The sequence below is a fragment of the Ipomoea nil genome, unplaced genomic scaffold, assembly GCF_001879475.1.
Source record: "Ipomoea nil cultivar Tokyo-kokei standard unplaced genomic scaffold, Asagao_1.1 scaffold1407, whole genome shotgun sequence".
Classification (NCBI taxonomy): Eukaryota; Viridiplantae; Streptophyta; class Magnoliopsida; order Solanales; family Convolvulaceae; genus Ipomoea; species Ipomoea nil.
The window spans coordinates 6135011-6155545 of NW_017617835.1; the positions used below are offsets into that span (position 1 = coordinate 6135011).

Here is a 20535-nt window from a genome sequence, read left to right on the forward strand (position 1 = left end):
TTTCTGGAAAAGTTTTCTTGATATGAACTGTGATCTAATAAGTATATATATATACTGTATTTGATTGTAATGGGTACGGTAAGAATTGATGTCAATAGTTGTTGATATACATACCAAGAATCTTGTATCCTTGAGAGGTCCCCCACTAGGGCTGTAACTGTTATCGTCTTTTGCCTCTCACTATCCTTGTACAGCCAAACAACCGGAATCAATTCCAGAAACATGTCTCCATTGTTCCACTTGTGGGGATATTCATGTGCACTCCGATCCATAAACTAAGCAATTCCTTCTGATCTTCTCCGATCCATAGTCATTTAAGGTTAACATCTGATCTGGGTTTAAGGTTGCATGATATATGCAACCTGCAAAAGATGCTAAATTGTCACATGGCATGATCTTTAGCTGTCACCCAAGCTTTGCTTCAGCAGTACAGTAAAGATTTTGCACAATCAACACTGCTTTCTTTAATTTGCTTCAAATTTCATCATTTCTAGAAGCACTAAGCAGAAATCTGTGTTCTGGGTTTCACTTTCATGATACTGTAAAAGGCATTCCAATCAAGGCATCATTAGGGGATCCACTTTACAAAAGGAAAGTGTTGGGTAAAAGATAAGTTCTTGGCTGACCCACACTGCATCAAAGCAAATTTGTCAGTAAATAATGTAGTTTGTATAGTAGTTTTCATGTGCATATATTAGTTACAATACAATGTCAAAGAATATCGGGGTTATCCTCGTCCCAGACTGGTTCCGATAATAGTGGATTAGGTGATTTTTTTTTAAAGTTGTCCCTTTTCTTTGATTCAAAAAAAAAAAAAAAAAAAAAAAAGTATATAAACATAAGACAAAGATTGTTAGTATTATTTAGTCTTTTTAGACCACGATTATAGTAAGTGAACAACTAACAACAATTTAAAATAATTAAGCATAACATCTGCTTTCTATAATAATTAAGGACTAAAGCAATCTAATTGCTGACAATTAAAAGATAAAACTTACCCTTTTCTCGACTTTTAATGTATGAATGTTATGACAAAGGACAAGACAATTGAATATGCAAATCTTGTAACAGAAGCTAATCCTAGATAACCTGTACTAATGTATGAACAAAAACTCAATACCCAACTTTATTTTTTGGTGACATGCGAGACTTCCAAAAAAAGAATAAACTTTATTAAATACTACAATGTTTTTTTGAATGAAGATGGTATACCATGAACCAAAATGAAGTTGATACAAAAATTTTTGAATTAAATATTATATTGTTTTTTTTTTCAAAAAGAATATTATATGGTTTTTGTTCTTTGTAGAAGGGTAAAAAAGAAAAAGAAAAGAGAGGATTGTATAATTGATGGCACGAAACTCAAGGCGACATGGCACAAAGCCATAATAAAGCAAAAGAAGCAAGAAAATGATGGATGATGAAATTTCAAATAAATTTTGATCGGGTTTGGCAATTGGCACGTCCGTCAATGAATTTTGCAACTCACAAAAAATGTAAAGTGGCAATAAAGAATCTTGAAGACGACCACCTACTACTCTCTTAATTAATTAGCTTTCAGAATAACACAACATTTTTACTATTGTATACAGTACAAAACAAGATGAAACAACGTTAATTATTTATAGTACGTATTAGAATTCAGACAAAGCTTAATAATCAACTAATATAATTATCCATTAACAGGGGATTAACAGATGAGATGGATAACAAACACGAAAAAGGGAAGGGGTACAACGGGAATAGCAAAGGCGGCATGGAAAGTGGAAAGAATGAATGGAACAGTAAACTGACGGCGTCACGGCGATGAGCGTTTACTGGTCGAGAGCGTTGGGGCCAGAACAGTAATTTTTGTAATGGTTCCAGAGCCACTGGACCAAGTAGCGCCGTCTAATCCCGTTCATGTTGTAGGTGGCGCCGTCTCCGCCGTTCAACATTTGGCCGGTGTAGGAGCCGCCGCCGCCGGTGCCGTATATGCCTTCACAGAGATCCGCGATTTCCACCGGGAAGACGGGGTCCCCGCCGGCGTACCACGCGTTCACCAACGGGTTCGTGGACAGCTCCGCAATCTCGTGGCCTATCACGCTTATCATCCCGTCCACCCCCACGTCGCCGTTAGGGGATTTCACGGCTTTCAGGCCGGGAATGTAGCTGGGCACGGCGAAGGGGTAGGCGCACGTGCCCGGGCAGAGCTTGGCGGAGTTCCCCACCCACGCGTACGGGAGCGTGTAGCCCACGATGGACGGGAAGGTGAAGTAATGGAAGCCGCAGACGTTGTTGCAGAAATCCTGAACGTACACGTCGTCGGAAGTGAGCAACAAGTAGACCCCACTCTTGGGATTAACGGGCAACGGCCGGGTCTTGGCGGTGACGGCGGCTTTGATCACAGTCTGAACAGTCAAACGAGTCAACGACTTACCATGAGAGTAAAACCGGTCATTCTTCTCATCTCCGATGTGGACATTCCGGGAAATATTAGCCCCGGTCTGATCAGTATACAGCTGAACCGTCTTCCACCACCCGGCGACGGACGGCGGTTTGGAATCAGCGGCGGAGATTGCAGTAACGAACTCCCGAATAATCCGCTTCTGGGCGTTCGTCCACCGCCCATACCATATCGGATAAACGGTGATATTGGCTGTGAGAACAGGGCCCATATGGTACTTCAAGTGGATGAGATCCGAGGAGCCCTCGTACTTCTTAGACCCACCAAACATAAAGTCGGTGGCACTGTAATTCTTGTTGTGCCATGGCCGCCACCCACTAACCGGCGGCGCGCACAGGAAGAACACTCCGACAAGGAGAACGACAAACCGGAAAATGCAACACCGGCGCATTTTAGTGGGAGTAGCTCACAAATTTACTTGCTAGCGTGCTTGAGAGTGTAGATATATATGTATATGTATATGTATATGAGATGAGAGGAGTGGAGTGGCGCAGTGTAAATAGGTACAAAATTTGAATAGAGCGATGCTTTTGGCTTTAAAGGTGGGGTGGTAAATGGTAATGGAAGACAGGTGGATTCTTAAAAGTGTAAGGTGGGTGGTGAGGTGGGGCCTACTGTCGAGTGTGTCATGATGGCGATGGCGTCCTCGCCGTTTGGTCACCGGGGAAACGGCAACGCCGGCAAAGGGCACTTTCGGGATTTCATAACATTGTCTTCATCATTCACCCATGCATGTGGAATATTATTTCCCTTTTAACATCAAATTAACCTCGTCCCCGGTGACAGTATTTGAAAGAAGAGACTAAGATTCGAATATCCACCATAGTAATACGAGAATTATGTTTAAAGTGGGTAAATTTCTTATACACATTATATTTGGCAAGCATTTAAACGGATTACTAAATGTGTATATTATTTTCTTAAAAAGACTTGTGAATGAACAATGGTAAGTGGAGCAATTGGGTTTTCCATTCTAAGTTTGGAAGAAACAGCATCCCGTCAAGGATATGCTTGGAGTTTGAACCCGCCATGAATTATTCGGTGCCCCGACAGCCTTGTTCACACTTTTGCAACTTGCACATTTTCTAATTATTATTTTTTCAATGCCACAGTTATTTTTTATTTTAAAAACAAGTTTATAATCATTACTATCTAAAAGTTTATTTTGGATGAAACTTATTTTGTAATTTTAGTTGGTAAAAAACTGAAAATAAATCAGTTTAAGTTGTTCATATATAACTAATTCAGAAAAATAAACTTAAAATCATGTAATTAATTGTCTAATAATTTGAGTCGGTTTAAGTGTCATTTATCTACACTTTTTGATGCGGGTGTAGGTCTTAGGGTCTTGAATTACAAAGACATTTTAGTATGTCGTTTTCATTAAAAGAAATTTGTGAATGGACTGTTGTTTTGATGTGTACTAAGATGATGTATTTAGGTCCATTATTTGATTTGATAGCACTTCTAGGGTGATGTCTAATCCAATCCTCAACTTTTATACTAAAAATTCTTACCTAGAGAACCTTCCCTATCAACCTTTTCTCTTCCAAACATAGATGAAGAATTTTTCTTATTTAATGTTGATCCTCCTAACTTATTTTACGTAATATATATATATCTTCTTTTGCGCTGAAGAAGAAATTATTATAACTTACTAACAAAATATAATACAATTTCATTAAGCATATTAAGTTATTACCTATCATAAAAACTCTCATAAGTTATGCATGAGATTGTACAGCAAACCACGTACGAAAGAAGTGAATCGCGTTAAGAAAATCATATACAAAGGACTTAATAAAAAAAGTATTAACAATAACTAAATTTATAATCTTTATGTACGAAAATTATATTTCACACCTTCCGTCGAGCCACATTTTCTAAAATTGTTTATCTGTTAGAATGCACTGATAAGTACTACGTAACAGTGTAACACCAACAGGTATGTACTATGTATTATTTTTAATTTATATATTTAAAAAAAAAATCGAATGATAGCAAGTAGGGGTGAATAAGATAATTGAGTAGGAGCAAGATGGTAGGGCCTATAGAGACGAATGGTGTTAATAAATCACGGAGTGAATGGCGCTGATCTAATAATGTTTTGGGCATTGGAATTGGGAGAAAAAGATGAGCAGTCATGATGGGTGGACCTCACCAATTATCATATATTGTATGCATAAAATCTAAAAATACAAATTTTACTATTATATTTTTACCCATCAATCAACACCGATGTCAATAATATTAAGAAATAGTATATAATTTCATTAAACAAAATATGTATATTGATGCTTAAACGTAGTGTATAGAACTAATCGAATCAAGCTCAAGCCATCATCAAGTATTGAAAAAAGTGACTCGAATTCATACTCGAGTATTGGTTAACATGTATGCTTGATAGGGATATCAACTAAGAAAATTTATTTGGAATTCATACTCGAGTATTGGTTAACATGTATGCTTGATAGGGATATCAACTAAGAAAATTTATTTGTAATGGGTAATTAGAGAAATAATCGATATCTTTTTGAGACGGTACAACTTATTGTTCATCTTTACTCATTAACATTAATTCATTTGTGACACTAACTTGAGTATTATTCCTTATACGTCAAATTGATTTTTTAAAAAACCCACACAATGTTTCAAGTTCGACTCTATATGAGAGCTACTTAATGATATTCTCGATTTGAGCTGATCAACTATAGAAAACTTTCTTTTAAAAAAAATTATAGAAAACTTAAATTGATTTATCTCATTGAAATCATTTGTTAGCTAAAATCATGTGACAAACTTCACCTAAAGTATACATTTAAACAAGGATGATAAATTTTCGAGAAAAGGGTCAAATAGGCCTCTAAACATTTCGCTAAAGGTCAATTAACCTCACAAACTTTTAAAAGGATCAATTGAACACATGAACACACAATTTTGAGTCACTTGACCCCATTAATCGGTAACTTTTCCCTGAAGAACCGGTATTTGACCATGTTGCGCCACATCAGCTTTGTTTTATATTTTGAATTGCCACATTGGACTTTTTTATGTCAATTACCGGTTCTTCAGGGAAAAGTTACCGGTTAATAGGGTCAAGTGACTCAAAATTGTATGTTCATGTGTTCAATTGACCTTTTTAAAAGTTTGTGGGGTTAATTGACCTTTAGCGAAATGTTTAGGGGTCTATTTGGTCTTTTTTCCTAAATTTTTCTGTATTTTTAATAATTTTAAAATTAATTATTGTTCTTTTCACGTATACCGAAACAAATAATGTGTTAATTACTGTGAAGGCACGATGCACATTTAACCAAAGCATAAAGGCATTGGGAGCTTTTGGTTAGGAACTTTTTATAAGATTTTTTATTTTTCGAAGAGGATTTATCTCCCTTTTCGTATGCATATGTTGGCTATTACTAAAAAAGTCTACAAACACCTTGTAGATGGATGGACTCTCTTAAACGAAATTATCAATTATAATAGCATTATATTGCATGTATATTTACAAAACTGTTTGAATATTTGGTGTTGATTTGTTGTTTGGTGCTTCAATTCATTGAGTCACATGTGCATAGTTGAGTATATATTTAAGAGATAAATTCACAATTACAATAATTATGATCGATCATACATACTTTCATACCACTTGCATAACATTGTTACATGAAAACCTTATTCAATGATTTTGATAAGAGAATCATATTTTATCTACTCGATCATCTCTTTTAAGATGATTATTATTTATTTTTGAATGACACAAAAATTAGATAAATCTCGTATTGTAATCCTAATCGTCGTCGAAGGACGGAAAACATGGTGACGGAAAATTTGCAAAATGTCGAGAAAATATCTTTAAAAAATCTGGGAGATGAAAGCGCTTTCGGCGGTGGGAGTGGGAGCAAGCAGGTTTCACCACCTCGGAATTGTAAAACAAGTTAAGTCTTCATGGCATGCAATGGACCCTACGCGCGGTGACAGCGTTAGTCCAACACCGTTTTCAGGATTTTGAGGCCGATGCCATTAATCATGCTGCTAATTAATTCCGTTCGCATGAAACAAATTATTATTATTATTGGAAAAAAAAAAAAAAAAAAAAACATTTTTACGAGACACGATAAGTCCATAATATTATGTTTCATATTGTACAGTTAATGGTGGCTACAAACCATAATCTAGTATGTGAGATTTTTAGGTTAATTTTTAACATATTTAAAAGGAAAAGGAAAAACTTTTAATTATCTAGGTTACTAGGTACAGTGAAGTCAGTCATTCAATTAGACACTTTAATTTTGATGTCCTTATTACTAGTGTAGTGACATTTATTTTCGGATTAAATAGAACTATTAAAGACGACTAATTTGTCACAAAATTTAATTTTTGCAGTGTTAAACTTATAAATTTATCTTAGTGTTATTATGCACTCCACATCAAAGAAAAAAAAAATATTATGCATTCAAGTTATGTAGGTTGAAGTCACAAGTTTTAGGGTAAATTCAAGTTGTTATTATTATCATTATTATTATTATTATTATTATACTCAAATAAGATATTTTTGAGTAATGATTAGGTAGGGAAGAAATGATTTATGACGTGAACTCTTTGAGAAAAAGTCCAATGTAGTTTTGTTTTGTTCCTGAACTAACAACAGATGACTGTCAATGCCACTTGCACAACGTAATAATATATATAATGTTAATACCAATTATTAGAGAGGACATAAACAGGGGAAAATGAACAGAAACCGAAATTAAACACAGAAAATCTCAATTATTTATCCACTTGGTATATCGTCTTCCCTACTATTTGGGTAATCAGGAAACCAACAAAACATGTCCTAATCAAAATATATGCATGCTGGTAGGAAAGAGTGCAGAGAATCCACATAGTTTGAAAAGCTCAATCTCAAAAGACGAAGTCCCTCACCCCAAGCTCCACATCCCAGCCAGACAAAAATTGTGACGAAATAAAGATAGGATTGTAAAGGGGTAGACTCTCAATGACTCAACGGTCTCTCACCACTACCTATCTCCACACCCCAAGCCACGAGGCCTCTCTCCAACCAGAGAGGATTGAGACGAGATAAATTCTCGATAACTCAGCAGCCTACTAGTGCTTGGTGCCCAACGGAGCCCAGTAGCCGACCACATTAAGTAAAACTAAATCTTTATTAATGTTATGTTAATAATTTCTCTGTATTAATGTTAATGAACATTGCTACTTTCATTGACATATGGTATCTTGCCTGCCTGATGTGAAAAGCAACATAGACAGTCAACTCTGTACAGCTTCATCAATTAATATGTTTTGTTTCTCATGAAAATTATGTGTGTATGATGGTAATTTGGTTGACTTAACAAAATTTTGTGAAGAAAAAGTCAAGAGGAAGTACAGAACCTCAATGGACAGCCTGGGACACTTGCAGAAATACTAGGTAAAATCATCTGCAGTCTGCAAACTCAGGCATTGGTTTAGGACTTTAGGTGCCTAACTAACAGGAAACACTTTAAAGTCAATGGTCATTAATAAAGAAGTACCCTTCACAGCAGTTAGGACATCCCAGAACTTCAATCACCATATATGAAATGCATGTTCGAAAGAAAGACATGCTAACACAGAATCGAGCATTGAATGGATGAAATAATGAAAGATAAGTCGTGAAGAGAGATCGAAAGCAGGAAAATGATCAACATTGGCATTGAAATTGACAAAATTGTTCTAGTTCCTAACATTGAAAGTCTTTGCTGAAATTTAAAAAATGTAACTCCAAAACCGAATGATGCTATAAACTGGCTACAACCTTCACACCCGTGAGGAGTACGGGATGGAAATTCCAAATTACCATTATCACCAGGGAGGCACACAAACTAAGAGTCGGCAATGGTGACTTCAACCTCGACCCCAGGTTCAATAGTAATTGACGTAATCTGTTTGACTACTTCTGGGGAGCTGAAGAGGTCAATAACCCTCTTGTGAACACGAAGTTCAAACCTGTCCCAAGTGTTAGTACCTGTAAAAGAAAATGCATAACTACAAACCTCCATAACTCCATTCCAGAATCTTTTTACCATAAAATAATTGCTATAGATCACTTTCCACCAAGAATACACAAGTAAACTATGGTCGTATTTAAAGAAAGTGAATTCAAGTTAAATGTACAGTCCATCGGATCTTGCAACAATAGTACCTTCTCCACAGGGAGACTTCCTAGTGGTAATGTGAAGAACTTTGGTGGGCATCCTCACTGGTCCCTTGACCCTAAGTCTTTTGTCCTTAGCACCTCGAACCAAATCACCGCAAACTGTTTATATATTAACCAAACAGAAAGGAAAATCATCCAACTGAGTAAATTAGATGAAGACAACAATGCCTCAGCTAAATGCAGTAGAGTAACTAGAGAAATAAAATTGCTCCTCCTACAACAACCACCATGGCTTTACCATAATCCACAACAGTTTACTTTGGATTTTGAAAGAAAGTCCATCTTTTTACAGCACCACCAAGTCTATGACAAAGAGGTTCCATAGAAAGATGACATAAAAACTCAAACTTAACAATTCCATGAATCACAATGCCACAATGGAACATTATGACTATTATAAATGGCAATGTAATAATCAGCAACATGTTTCTACCTCAAAGCTAACATTTTTAATTCTATAGTCAGATAAATATGAAATAAACATGAAAGTAAAGTATAAGAAGAGCAACATAGTTACATAATCAAACATACGATCGCAAACACAATAAAAAGCAGCAAAAATATACATTATGGTGAGAGTGAGAGAAAGAGACCCTTTTCGAGGTTCTTTACGTTCTTGGAGGAGAGAGTGATTCTGATCTTATGAATCTGCTCCTGGGGCTCCTCCAACCCTGCTTTCGTCGGCTTCATTGCTTGGTATGCCATTCTTTTGCTCTGTTAACAGCTCAACTAAATTATTCCAATTCGAACAATAACAGTTCCAGAACACATATAGATGCAAATGAGAACAAAGATATACAGAGAATTAGAAGTTACCGGATATAAGTTGAGACGGACGGACGGAGGAAGCTGCAGTGGAAGTGAGCTGGATACCGTCGGGAAAGCTGCAACCCGTAACAATTTTTGTATAGGTGTATCTATCAGACTATCAGAGGACTAGGGTTTATTCAATTGGGTTGGGCTTCCAATTCTAGGGTTTATTCAATTGGGTTAGGGATCCAATTTGTGGGTTTCTTTGATAAATCGGGTTAAATTGGATAAGATTGTTACGGTGAAATCATAAAATTAAATTAAGAATACAATCAAGCTCCTTGCTTTATATTCACTTTATATCTCAGAGGGTACTTCCTTACAAGCTAGTGCTTCCGACCTTATAGTATGAACTATTGTTTGGTCATTATCTAGCTCCCGACTTTATAGCATGGACTATTGTTTGGTCATTGTCTAGCATCTCTAGCGTTTGGTCCATTTTAGTTCTTCACTATCACGGGTGAATAAACTCTCCCAACACTCATAATTCTATTATTAGCGTTATTTGGTTCATTTCCTATATATATAGTACAAAAGGAGTATATAGTTGTCATTTTGTTATCTACTTATCTATATACTTTGATAACAATGTTACTCTGTGTGTGTATATACACAATTGCTATTATTAAATTTTGAATGACTTTATATCTAACGTTTGTAGCCATAGTATTTGCTATGGTTCGGGAGGAATATGTAATTGTGCATTCAACATACAAATATTCAATTCATGGACCAAACATTAAGTATCTAAAATGGAAATAAAATTAAAAGGAGCATAACATGAAGAGACACTCTTGTACTGTATAATACGGAGTAATAATAATAATAATCCATCATTTCCAAGCAAAAATAATCATGTCAAAATCACAAAATTTAGTTTAACAAAGGTTTCCCTTGGATAAAACTACTATCTCCTGTCCCTTCCTTCTTGTCATTTAGGAACTTCTGCTCTCTAGCCTATGCCACAAGGGTGCTGGCAGTGGTTGACTCGCTGCACATCACGAATGCAAAAATCAGTAAGAAAAATTGGATCAAAGGCCAAAAGGACAAGGGAGATATGATTGAATTATTTGCTTTGATACTTCTTACTACTAGCTGTGTCCATAAAGCTCATTACAAGTACCCAAAAGACTCGTTTCCAATGGGAGTCTCTTCCCGAGAGAGATGGCTAATATGTAAATTTCATCCACTCCCATTGTACACAATGACCATTACATGAGGTAATATGAGCCCAAATGACGCACACAACACTCATAAGTTGGCATTTGAGTTTTGACACAATGAAATGAGCAACATCTAAACTTTTGCCTATCTCAGTATCTATATATCAGAATATAATTTATGGTATGTACTGTGTGTTAAGTCTGCAGATGCCTAGAGGCAGGCTCAAGATTCCTTTATAACTTCTCATGGAGGACATTCTCGAGGTGCTTGATAAAAAGGTATACAATATACTAATGCATTAGCTATTTGCAGAGCTCAAGTTATTCTATAGAATGAAGAACTACATAAATAGCAGGCTAGAAGACAACAGGTAATAATCTAGCAGAAAAACAATCTTATGGAGTTATGGGCTGTAAAGTTATGTGCATTCGAAAAAAGAGACCAATTTACATCTACAAATTCTGGAATCTAAAAGTGAGAATAGAGGAAGAAATCTTACTATTTCCAAACTGGGGGGAGCTTCTTGGTCTTCTTGTAGTAACGGGCAAGGCGGTGGATCCTGCTCTCAACCAAAATGAGACGGAACTTGGAATCCTTGTCCTTTCTATTCCTCTCCAAGTGCTTCCTGATTGCAACAGCCTTCTTAATGAGGTGGTAGAGATCCTCTGGAATCTCGGGAGCAAGCCCTGCACCCACACCATACATCAACACACATTCTATCCACAAACCAAAGCCCCATAATAGTTATAGATTGACTAACAGAACACAGTTATGGTGACAAAAACAATACCATGAGCCTTGAGGATACGCAGGATTTTGCTGCCAGTGACACTCTTCACCTGAGCAATTCCATGTGAATCTCGCAGAATAACACCAATCTGCGATGGTGTCATGCCCCTCTTGGCATGCTTACAAATGCTCTCATCCACCTTAAATCATTAAAAATACAAAACAACACAAAAACAATGACCAATTCGTTCGAGCATTCAAATTAACGCCAGCAAAACATGTATAATGCCTAAGAAAGAAATAAAAACAAATACAGTACAAAGAAATAATTTTTTTTCATACATTGCAGGTGGTTAACTAATACTCCGTATTGTTTTTGGTTTTCTAAAAGCAAAATCAGTTGGGTTACTCACATCTTGAGCGGAGATCTTGAGCCAACTCGGAGGAGTCCTCTTGTAAGGAAGAGCTGAAGATGAGATACCCTTACTGAAATCCAACAAGTAAACATAAATCAAGCGATTTTTTGAATTATAGGTCAGACAATATAATGGAATTTATAGTTAAGAAGAAAGGTAGAGAAACAGAGTTTAATTTAGGTACGAGCACATACCCGCGGCTGTGCATACGACCCATGGTGGCGGAGGTTGTGGTTGAGCTCGGACGCTAGCTGCTGTAACCTCCTCGATCGTCTGTCTTCTCCCTCAAACTGAAACTGAAAGATGATAACCCTAGCTATCTTAAAAAGTGTTGTTCTGTGCTACTAGGGTTTATTAAAATTTAATTAAAGATACCAGAAGGCCCAGTGCAAGCAAGAAAAGCCCTCTTATCGGCCCAATGTAAAATAAAATCGACCCAAAAGGGCAATGATCACGCTTAGAGGTGTGCTATCGGTTAATCGAACTGTTTTAATTGAAATTTTTAAAAGTTTAAATTTAACAATTTTATATTGTCGAATCGAAGTTTTTTTTGATTAATCGATCGGTTAACCGAAGTTTTTTAAATTAAAGTTTTAAATCTTTAAAATAATACCTATAATAATAATTTTAATTAAAATAATACTTAGAACAATAATTTTAATTAAAATAATACATATAATAATAAATTCATAAGAAAATATACAAACATAATACTATAACAACACTAAAAACAGAAAAACACAAATTATAAAGTCCACACACACATATATATAATTTTATTTTTAAAAAAATTTCCGTCAACCGATAGTTTCGAACCAAATTAACCTTTAACCGAAATCATATATATAATTTTATTTTTAAAAAAATTTCCGTCAACCGATAGTTTCGAACTAAATTAACCTTTAACCGAAATTTTACAAATCCAAAACCGAAATCATATATATAATTTTATTTTTAAAAAAATTTCCGTCAACCGATAGTTTCGAACCAAATTAACCTTTAACCGAAATTTTACAAATCCAAAATTTGCACACCCCTACTCACGGTAACACTTAAGATCCGTATAATGAATTCTCAGCTCCACTTTTTTTTTTAGTACATACTTTCTCAACTTACTGAGGCACACAGAGTCAATGTATTCGAACTTGTGACCTTCCATTTAGGAGGAGAGCTACAGTTATACCGTTCAATCACAAGGTCTTTGGCAATCAATAGTTAACTCGATTCACGAGCCATAACAACACAGAGTCAATATGTTCGAACTTGTGACCTCCCATTTAGGAGGAGAACTACCGTTATACCGTTCAATCACAAGATTTTTGGCAATCAATAGTTAATTAAATTCACGAGCCATAGTTATGCCGCTCAATCACAAGGTCTTCGACAATCAATAGTTGATTCGATTCACAAGTGCATTTTTTACTACTATAAGCCTATAAGGAGAGTATTAGATACTTAACCACTTTAACGCTAATTCAATGTCATTTCTTTAACCTAGGGTGGTAGCTCAAGTGGCAAATATGAAGAAAAATTCTCAAATGACCCAAGTTCAATTCGCACAAGTAAAGATTCCCCCAGTGCTAGCTCCCATGGCCTCCCGAAGCGAACAAAGACCCAAACCATGAAAAAAATGTCATTTTCTAACAACAAGGCTATTTTTACAAACTAAAGTTAATGGTTTTCATTCTCCAATAGATGGATTACCGAGGACAAAAAATAAATCGTAACAAGCTGGTTGCTGACTTTTAATATTGAGGGGAACTATACACATGTTATAGTGAATGAATCTCAAGTACATGATTCCAAAGATTGAAAGGTTCAGACTACTGAAATCCAAATACACAACCCCTGAAACATCCAAAACCCGCAAATTGTTCAATAACAAACAAATCAGAAACGAAAATAAACATCAAGGCAGAGATTTAGAAAATGCCCTTCAAACGCGCCATGCAAAAGACTAGCCTGTAGAAGGAAGCAAACTAGGAACTCCGCTTCATTCAAGGTACAACCAATAACTAATGTTGCCTGCATTTGAAGATTTAATGTCAGTATAAGCTCAAAAACATCAATGCCCCTATCCAAGTCTCGATAAACATATAAAGGAGTGAGAAGAAGATATGAACAAAGAAAGAGTAATCAAGTAAATCATGAAGTTGTTTACAAGTAACTGTTTTCGTATAAGTTTCTGCTAAAGCCATGCCAGAGTTTCATGGATCTTAAGGTGCATTACTTAAACACAACATAAAATCCATACGAAGTTGGTAAAATATCAAAATAGGAGTTTTAAAGTATAACTGGATAAGTATTCAATTCCAAGAAAGCATTTCTCCAAGTTTTTCAAATTTTCCTCATTCTCTCATTCTCTGCAATAATCTATTTAACCTGTTTATGGGGACTAATTAACATGTAGACTGCATTGAGGTGGTTCATGGTTCGGAGAGAGGAGTAATTCAAGAATTGGGTTTGGTATATGTGTGTGTCCATTCTATAACAGCCTATACATCGTCACTTATCTATCCCTCTATGACCCACATGGCCACATTGACAAATTGAAAACGGTTTTGTACCAATTAACTGAATAACATTGTTTTGGCCTATCATATAACATGATAAAAGTCATGCACATTTGAAAATGAGTGTCAAAGTGAGAAAGGAAGCTGCTAGTTAATAACAGCATTCCCTATTATGACCAATTCGGTAAGTTTTAACATAGGTTTATAGTAATCACTAATCACCTCCATCCAATAAATCATTAGTCTCATCAATCACATCATCACTCAACTACTCAACTCCCACCCAGCAAGGCCGCTCTAGACTTTTGGTAACAAAAGAGATGAATCTTCACAGACTTACATAATAGGTAGAGTTCATCTTTCAAACAAAAAATTGCAGTATGCCCTCACAGAAAACTTCTTTTACTAATTGCCTCCATCAATGAAACATGAGTCCTACCAATGAAGGTCTCCCAATACTTTTGGTAGTAAAAGACAATAACTTCAGAAACTTTAACAAGATGTTTACTTTAAAAGAGGCAAACATAGAATAATGAGCATTGATATTGCAAAAACTGCACCATGCTCTCAAAGGAGATCTTTGGACTTTCTACTCATCCAGATACTACAGTCCTCCAAAGTTGGGCAAATTGCTATTTCCAGTTATTCCTTAAAAACACACCCAAAAAATAAATAAAATCATTTTATTAAGTTTCACCCAATTCGAGCTAATAATAGCATTTTCTTTTTAAAAATCCAAACTTTCATCCATCTACAATGTCTATCTGGCCTACCTAGTTCAACAAAAAATTATTGACCTACACAAGAGGATTGTTTTCTATGATCCCCCCATTTTGATGGGATTTCTTTTAATTATAAACTGCGGAGTAAATTGCAATACACGCTCAAAATTTAACCAAAAAAATCAAATTCTGCTAACAATAAATGGCGAAGAGTAATGAATTATAAAGTTAATAATCAAAAGAAATGAGTCGAGCAATGAAAATTGTGAAGAATAATAGACTCACAGGAGGAAATCATTTGGCAACCATGCGAGCGATGAAGTCCTCATAGCGGATCTTGCCGTCGGATCCACAATCAACCTCGCGGATCCACTCATCAAACTCCGCAGGCTCGAGCTTCTCCCCGATGCTGGTGAGGATGTGCTTGAGATCCGCAACGACAACGAAGCCCGAGTTGTCCTTATCGAGGACCTTAAAGGCGTCGCGGAGCTGGCGATCGAAGGGCTCGGGCTTGAGGTGCTTGGACATGAGGTCGAGGAAGCGCTTGAAATCGAACGGCGAGCTGAGCTTCTCCTCGGAGATGATGGATTTGAGCTGCGCCTGGGTCGGGTTACCACCGAGTGACCTCATGAGGATGCCGAGCTCGGACGGCGCGATCTTCCCGTCGCCGTCGGTGTCGAACAACGTGAATGCCTCCTTCATGGAGGATATTTGATCGCTGCTCAGATCTTTCCCCATTTCTCCCTCTCCCTTTCTCTCTCTGTCTTTCTCTGAGCTTTAGAGAAAAGAAAAGCTTCGGTGAATGATGTTAGATGGAGATGAAGCAAAGGGTCGAAATGCAAATCATCAAATAAATAAACCTAATCTAATATTTAACCACAATAATTTTTTCTTTTTGTATCAAATTAAATTATTAAAATTACATAAATAAAACAAACATGCACCCCAAAAAAAGAAATGTTTTCCCCACTTTGGAGCGATGAGGAGTATGATCTTATAGGATTGATTAGTATACATATTCTAGGCATGAGGAAGTCTCGGCACCATATATTTAGTCGTGGGAGATAATAAAACTTTTATCAATAATTGGTACTTTTTGAATCGAATACCATCGTGTATGCATATATAATTGTATTCCGTACTAATAATTTTAATTGTGTTTGGTTAAAAAATACTCTTTTTTTATTGAGGAAAGTCATAATCAATGTCCAATTATGTGTATTGTATAAATCACACTATTGTGTATTTGTAAAAAAAAATAACACATGAATGAGAAGTAAATTGCATTATGAATACCATGTTTAATGAAATCAATTAAAAATGTAGGTATGGGTTAGGATGTAAGATTCCCGCTGCTAAGGTAGCGGTGGCAAAATGATAGGCTATCCTAAAGGAGATCGATTGGGCACGGAACAAAGAGTTCAAAAAAGTGATCGTGCATAATAACTTTAATAATGTAACTAGATGAACTGAAGGAAGCGATTCTCCAATGACCCGCTGAGAACATCATTGATGGATGCATTAGAATAGTAAATACTGGGATCTCTCATTCCATCATGACAATACGTCTATCGGGAGCATAACGGGGTGCAGATATATTGACAAACCAAGCTTGTCATGCAAACATGAGGTGGATTGATTGGGAAGAACCTCCACCTAGTGCAGTGAGAGTTTAATTGAAGACACGGTTGGCCTACCATGTTGATAATAACTAAATTTGTGACATTTAGATATGAAAATTTGTGTATGGATACTAAATTTTCAGGCCAAATGATATTGGTCTTTAACAAGTGCAATGAACAAATTGAACATAGTTAATTGCAATATATATGTATTTTGGGTATGGGCTACTATTAGTATAACTTTTTTCGGAGAATTAAAACAGGTTGGGCCTAACAAAATTAAAAGCCCATTACATATATTATCATTATGATTCCATACATGATACATATATAAAGTGATGAAAGAATGGACCCGGGCAAATCGAAATGGACCATCTGCAGCCCAGCCCAAACATTTTAACAAATAACTACTCCGTAAATTATATATAAAATAAAATAAAATAAAATAAACTGGCCACATATTTGATCATAACCGGTCACACAAAGTAAGTCACTTTTACAAGTTATAATGCATATGAAGAGAATAAAGGAAAAAAGAAAAAGCCTTTTTTGATCTTTGTTCTTAAAATTAACCTTTTTTGCATTATCATCATTACATGATGCCTTTATTTTTATTTTTTCCCTTCCTTTTAAAAGTATATAAAGGAGACTTTCACATTGGGATTTGGATAATTGGATGCATATATGCATTGTCTAGTGGAACAAACTGAGAGCAAGAATTCAAAAACAAAGACAAAAAAAATAAAATGAATTGAATAACAATAATTATATGATTCTACTGGTTACCTATATTCACATAAGAAAATAAAAATTCTTTTATTAATTATGATGATCATCAAAACTAATTATATTAATACATTTTCAAAATTATTCATATATTGTACTGTATGACATATCCCCACACCCCGACCCACCCCAATTCATTCTACTCGAACAATATTCCATGTTTTGAAGCGGTGTTAATTGGACAAGAAAACTAAGGCATCTTGCTTTTTGGTATAATTAAAGTGTAAACGAACCAATATTGCGTTGCACTTCTGAAGTGTTCTTAGCACATGCATGATGTTGTTCGTACGTTGCCATATATTATTGTGTTTTGACTCCTCAACTCATATCTTTAACTTTTATGAAGCTATATATATATATATATATATATATATATATATATATATATATATACCACGATGGAATATATACTGGACGTGATAGCTAAAAAGATGTGAATTAAAGTTGTATTTGTCACTTCTCCAAAAGCAACGTGAAAGTGAAAAAGATGCCTGCTGCTCCATTGCTTTTGCACACCCATCGGATAAAGGAATATCAAGAACAACCTCTAGCACATTCTTGATTATTTAAGTTTTAGTTATGGCAATTTAGCCAATAATTTCATTAAGTTGAAGAAATAGGTATGAACATATATTACATTGTAACAAAGATAGTATTAAAAAAAAGGTTATAGACATTTAAAGTTGATTGATTTTATTTTTAGTAACTTTTTATTGGCTAAATCGATTACTTAGAATTTGCATTTTATATATATAGAGAGGGGCAATCATCAGTTTTATTCAAAAATGGAATCAAATAATATTACTGATCGAGACTGTACTGTATACTCGGCCAGGCCAGTTCATCTATCTCTCTCCACGCACTGTACTACAGTCAAAATGTACGATCTGTATCTATCAGAGAGCTGTACTGTAGTGTTCATCATTCTATTGTAGCCCTGTGATCATTGGTATAACACAGCCATAAAGACCGGACCAAAACCTAGTTCCATTCAACCTCACCTCACCTCCCAAAACATGTGCAACCACAACCTAGCTATATCATAAAAGAATCTAGCCCTGCACTTCCTGGGACCAGATATGCATGCAAAGAATAATAAGCATGGGCATTGGGCAACACAAAATATTATAAAATCTCTGTCTCTCTCTCTTTCTTTCCCTTAAAAGCCACAAAACCCTGTTATGTTAAACCCATTAACGTACATACCCAGATTGCTTGCTTGCTTTAATTTGCTTTCGTTACCGTCTGTTCTTTAATTTCCCCAAAGCATATATCATGCATGCATGCCAAGATTATGATAATACAGACGGTGCAGCTCTTTATCCTCAAAACCCACAAATATTATCGTCTTTTGATTTTCTCTTCTCGGAAGAACCCAACAGCCTTCCTTGTGCTTGTTGCTGTGTCTCACCATGGGCAATCTAATCTCTTATTGTCCACAAAAGACAAAATTTCCTTGCTCTCAAGACCTTCACACTCCGATCTAGCAAGATAGTGCTGTAATATATATAATGCACAAGTTAATACGAACTTAATTTGACACCGATTATGGTTTTTGATCTCATGAGCTGTTACTATTATATTAAACAATATTGATGTTATTATTCTTAGATTTGAATTTGAAAATGTTAAAGGAGTTGGAGTCCAGAGAATCTCTGAATAAAGGGGTTTTGATTTCATTAAAAAGGGGTTGGTATTGCTGATCATGCCGAGTGCAACTTTTCAGCATGTACTAGTACGTATATGTTAAGATGACTAGCATGGCAGGTGGACCATGGACCTCATCACTATAGTTAGTCCTCTCGTTAGAGGTCACTCTCCTTTTGAGGACCACCGTTTTATTGAATTATTACCAGCCAACCTACTTCTTCGGACTAATTATTTATTAGAGGCTTTTCTAATTTTTGCTATATATTTTTCAGGTTATTATATATAGGGCAACTTATTGAATAGTTCAAACAATAACTCAATAAATCAGATACTACATTATAAAAAATTATGAGTATTTAAAAAAAAAAAAAAAGAATGACCAGGGATCGAGTCTCACTAGCGGCAGTGTGGGAGCAACCTCTCAAAGTGAGCAGGACTCCTTGTGCGCAGTAAGCAAGGTCTAGCCCGCAAATTATGCTGTGCAACCGAATGCACCTTGCAAGGTGCATACGGTTGCAAAACGGCGCCGTTTTGGTTAAAAAAACGCGTGTCTCACTTAAAGAAGAAATCAGGTTCGATTCTCGGCAATAGCATTTTTATATATCCATAAATTCATAACTATATATCCACAAATTCATAACTATATATCAACAGTGAATGAATGAAGTAAAAATTCACAATGAATGAATGAATGAATGAAGTAAAAATCCACAATAAATGAACTAAATATCCACAATGATTGAACTAAATATCCACAATGAATGAACTAAATATCCATAAATTCATAACTATATATCCAGAAATTCATAACTATATATCCATAAATTCATAACTATATATCCACAGTGAATGAATGAAATAAATATCTACTATGAATGAACTAAATATCCACAATGAATGAACTAAATATCCATAAATTCATAACTATATATCCACAAATTTATAACTATATATCCAGAAATTCATAACTATATATCCACAATAATGCTATTGCCGATAATCGAACCTAGATTTTTTTTTTTTTAAATGGGACGCGCGTTTTTAGTCAAAACGACGTCGTTTTGCGTCGTATGCACCATGCGCATGGTACATTCGGTTGCACGGCATAACTATTGGGTCTAGCCTCTGTGGTTCATGTTCAGTTGAGTTACCATGCTTTACATATTCCCAGATGCTTTGTTGGGCCGAAATGTGAGGGCCCTTAATGTTGGGGTTTAGCCTTTTAAAAAAAATGAGTATTTTAAAAAATTAATAAATTAGTATTAAAGAATTAATATTTTCGAGAATCGGATTCAACTGACATAGTTATCCATCAGTCACCTAACTTGCTCTATAGGAGTCAAGATAGAACAACCTAAGGCTGTTACATTTTATTACTAAATTGAGTTGTAGCAATCATCTATTGGTATTTAGGATTGTGCAAATTTTGGTAAAAGTGTCAAGGGTGCGGGACAAATTTATTTATCACATGAATAAAT

At 35.5% G+C, this 20535-nt stretch overlaps 4 protein-coding genes and 2 long non-coding RNA genes across 6 annotated transcripts in view; 1 reads left to right on the top strand and 5 right to left on the bottom strand.

The window, feature by feature from the left end:
* LOC109186477 overlaps window positions 1–9685 on the bottom strand; it is an 11149-nt gene extending 1464 nt beyond the window's left edge. The window contains exons 1-2 of the long non-coding RNA XR_002055144.1: window positions 9544–9685; window positions 6110–6117 (exon numbers count right to left, since the gene is read on the bottom strand). This is a non-coding gene — a long non-coding RNA (uncharacterized LOC109186477). The remainder of the gene's footprint in view (window positions 1–6109; window positions 6118–9543) is intronic.
* Window positions 1–11833, top strand: part of LOC109186476 — a 23603-nt gene extending 11770 nt beyond the window's left edge. The window contains exon 3 of the long non-coding RNA XR_002055143.1: window positions 11740–11833. This is a non-coding gene — a long non-coding RNA (uncharacterized LOC109186476). The remainder of the gene's footprint in view (window positions 1–11739) is intronic.
* LOC109186469 (protein EXORDIUM-like 3) lies at window positions 1551–12086 on the bottom strand. Its single transcript, XM_019336460.1, has 2 exons — window positions 12076–12086; window positions 1551–2851 (listed from the first exon to the last, which is right to left on the bottom strand). The coding sequence occupies exon 2, from the start codon at window positions 2835–2837 to the stop codon at window positions 1815–1817; it is 1023 nt and encodes a 340-aa protein (XP_019192005.1). The 5' UTR covers window positions 2838–2851; window positions 12076–12086; the 3' UTR covers window positions 1551–1814.
* On the bottom strand, window positions 8114–9571 carry LOC109186475 (40S ribosomal protein S20-2). The gene is made up of 4 exons (XM_019336465.1): window positions 9462–9571; window positions 9239–9359; window positions 8631–8744; window positions 8114–8453 (listed from the first exon to the last, which is right to left on the bottom strand). Exons 2-4 carry the CDS (start codon window positions 9348–9350, stop codon window positions 8311–8313), a joined length of 369 nt encoding a protein of 122 aa, XP_019192010.1. The 5' UTR covers window positions 9351–9359; window positions 9462–9571; the 3' UTR covers window positions 8114–8310.
* Window positions 10184–12098, bottom strand: LOC109186474 (40S ribosomal protein S13-like). Its single transcript, XM_019336464.1, has 5 exons — window positions 11959–12098; window positions 11762–11834; window positions 11410–11548; window positions 11119–11305; window positions 10184–10446 (listed from the first exon to the last, which is right to left on the bottom strand). The coding sequence occupies exons 1-5, from the start codon at window positions 11979–11981 to the stop codon at window positions 10413–10415; spliced, it is 456 nt and encodes a 151-aa protein (XP_019192009.1). The 5' UTR covers window positions 11982–12098; the 3' UTR covers window positions 10184–10412.
* Window positions 12099–13481: 1383 nt separating this feature from the next.
* Window positions 13482–15835, bottom strand: LOC109186931 (probable calcium-binding protein CML13). The gene is made up of 2 exons (XM_019337128.1): window positions 15285–15835; window positions 13482–13789 (listed from the first exon to the last, which is right to left on the bottom strand). Exon 1 carries the CDS (start codon window positions 15735–15737, stop codon window positions 15294–15296), a length of 444 nt encoding a protein of 147 aa, XP_019192673.1. The 5' UTR covers window positions 15738–15835; the 3' UTR covers window positions 13482–13789; window positions 15285–15293.
* Window positions 15836–20535: the final 4700 nt, after the last annotated feature.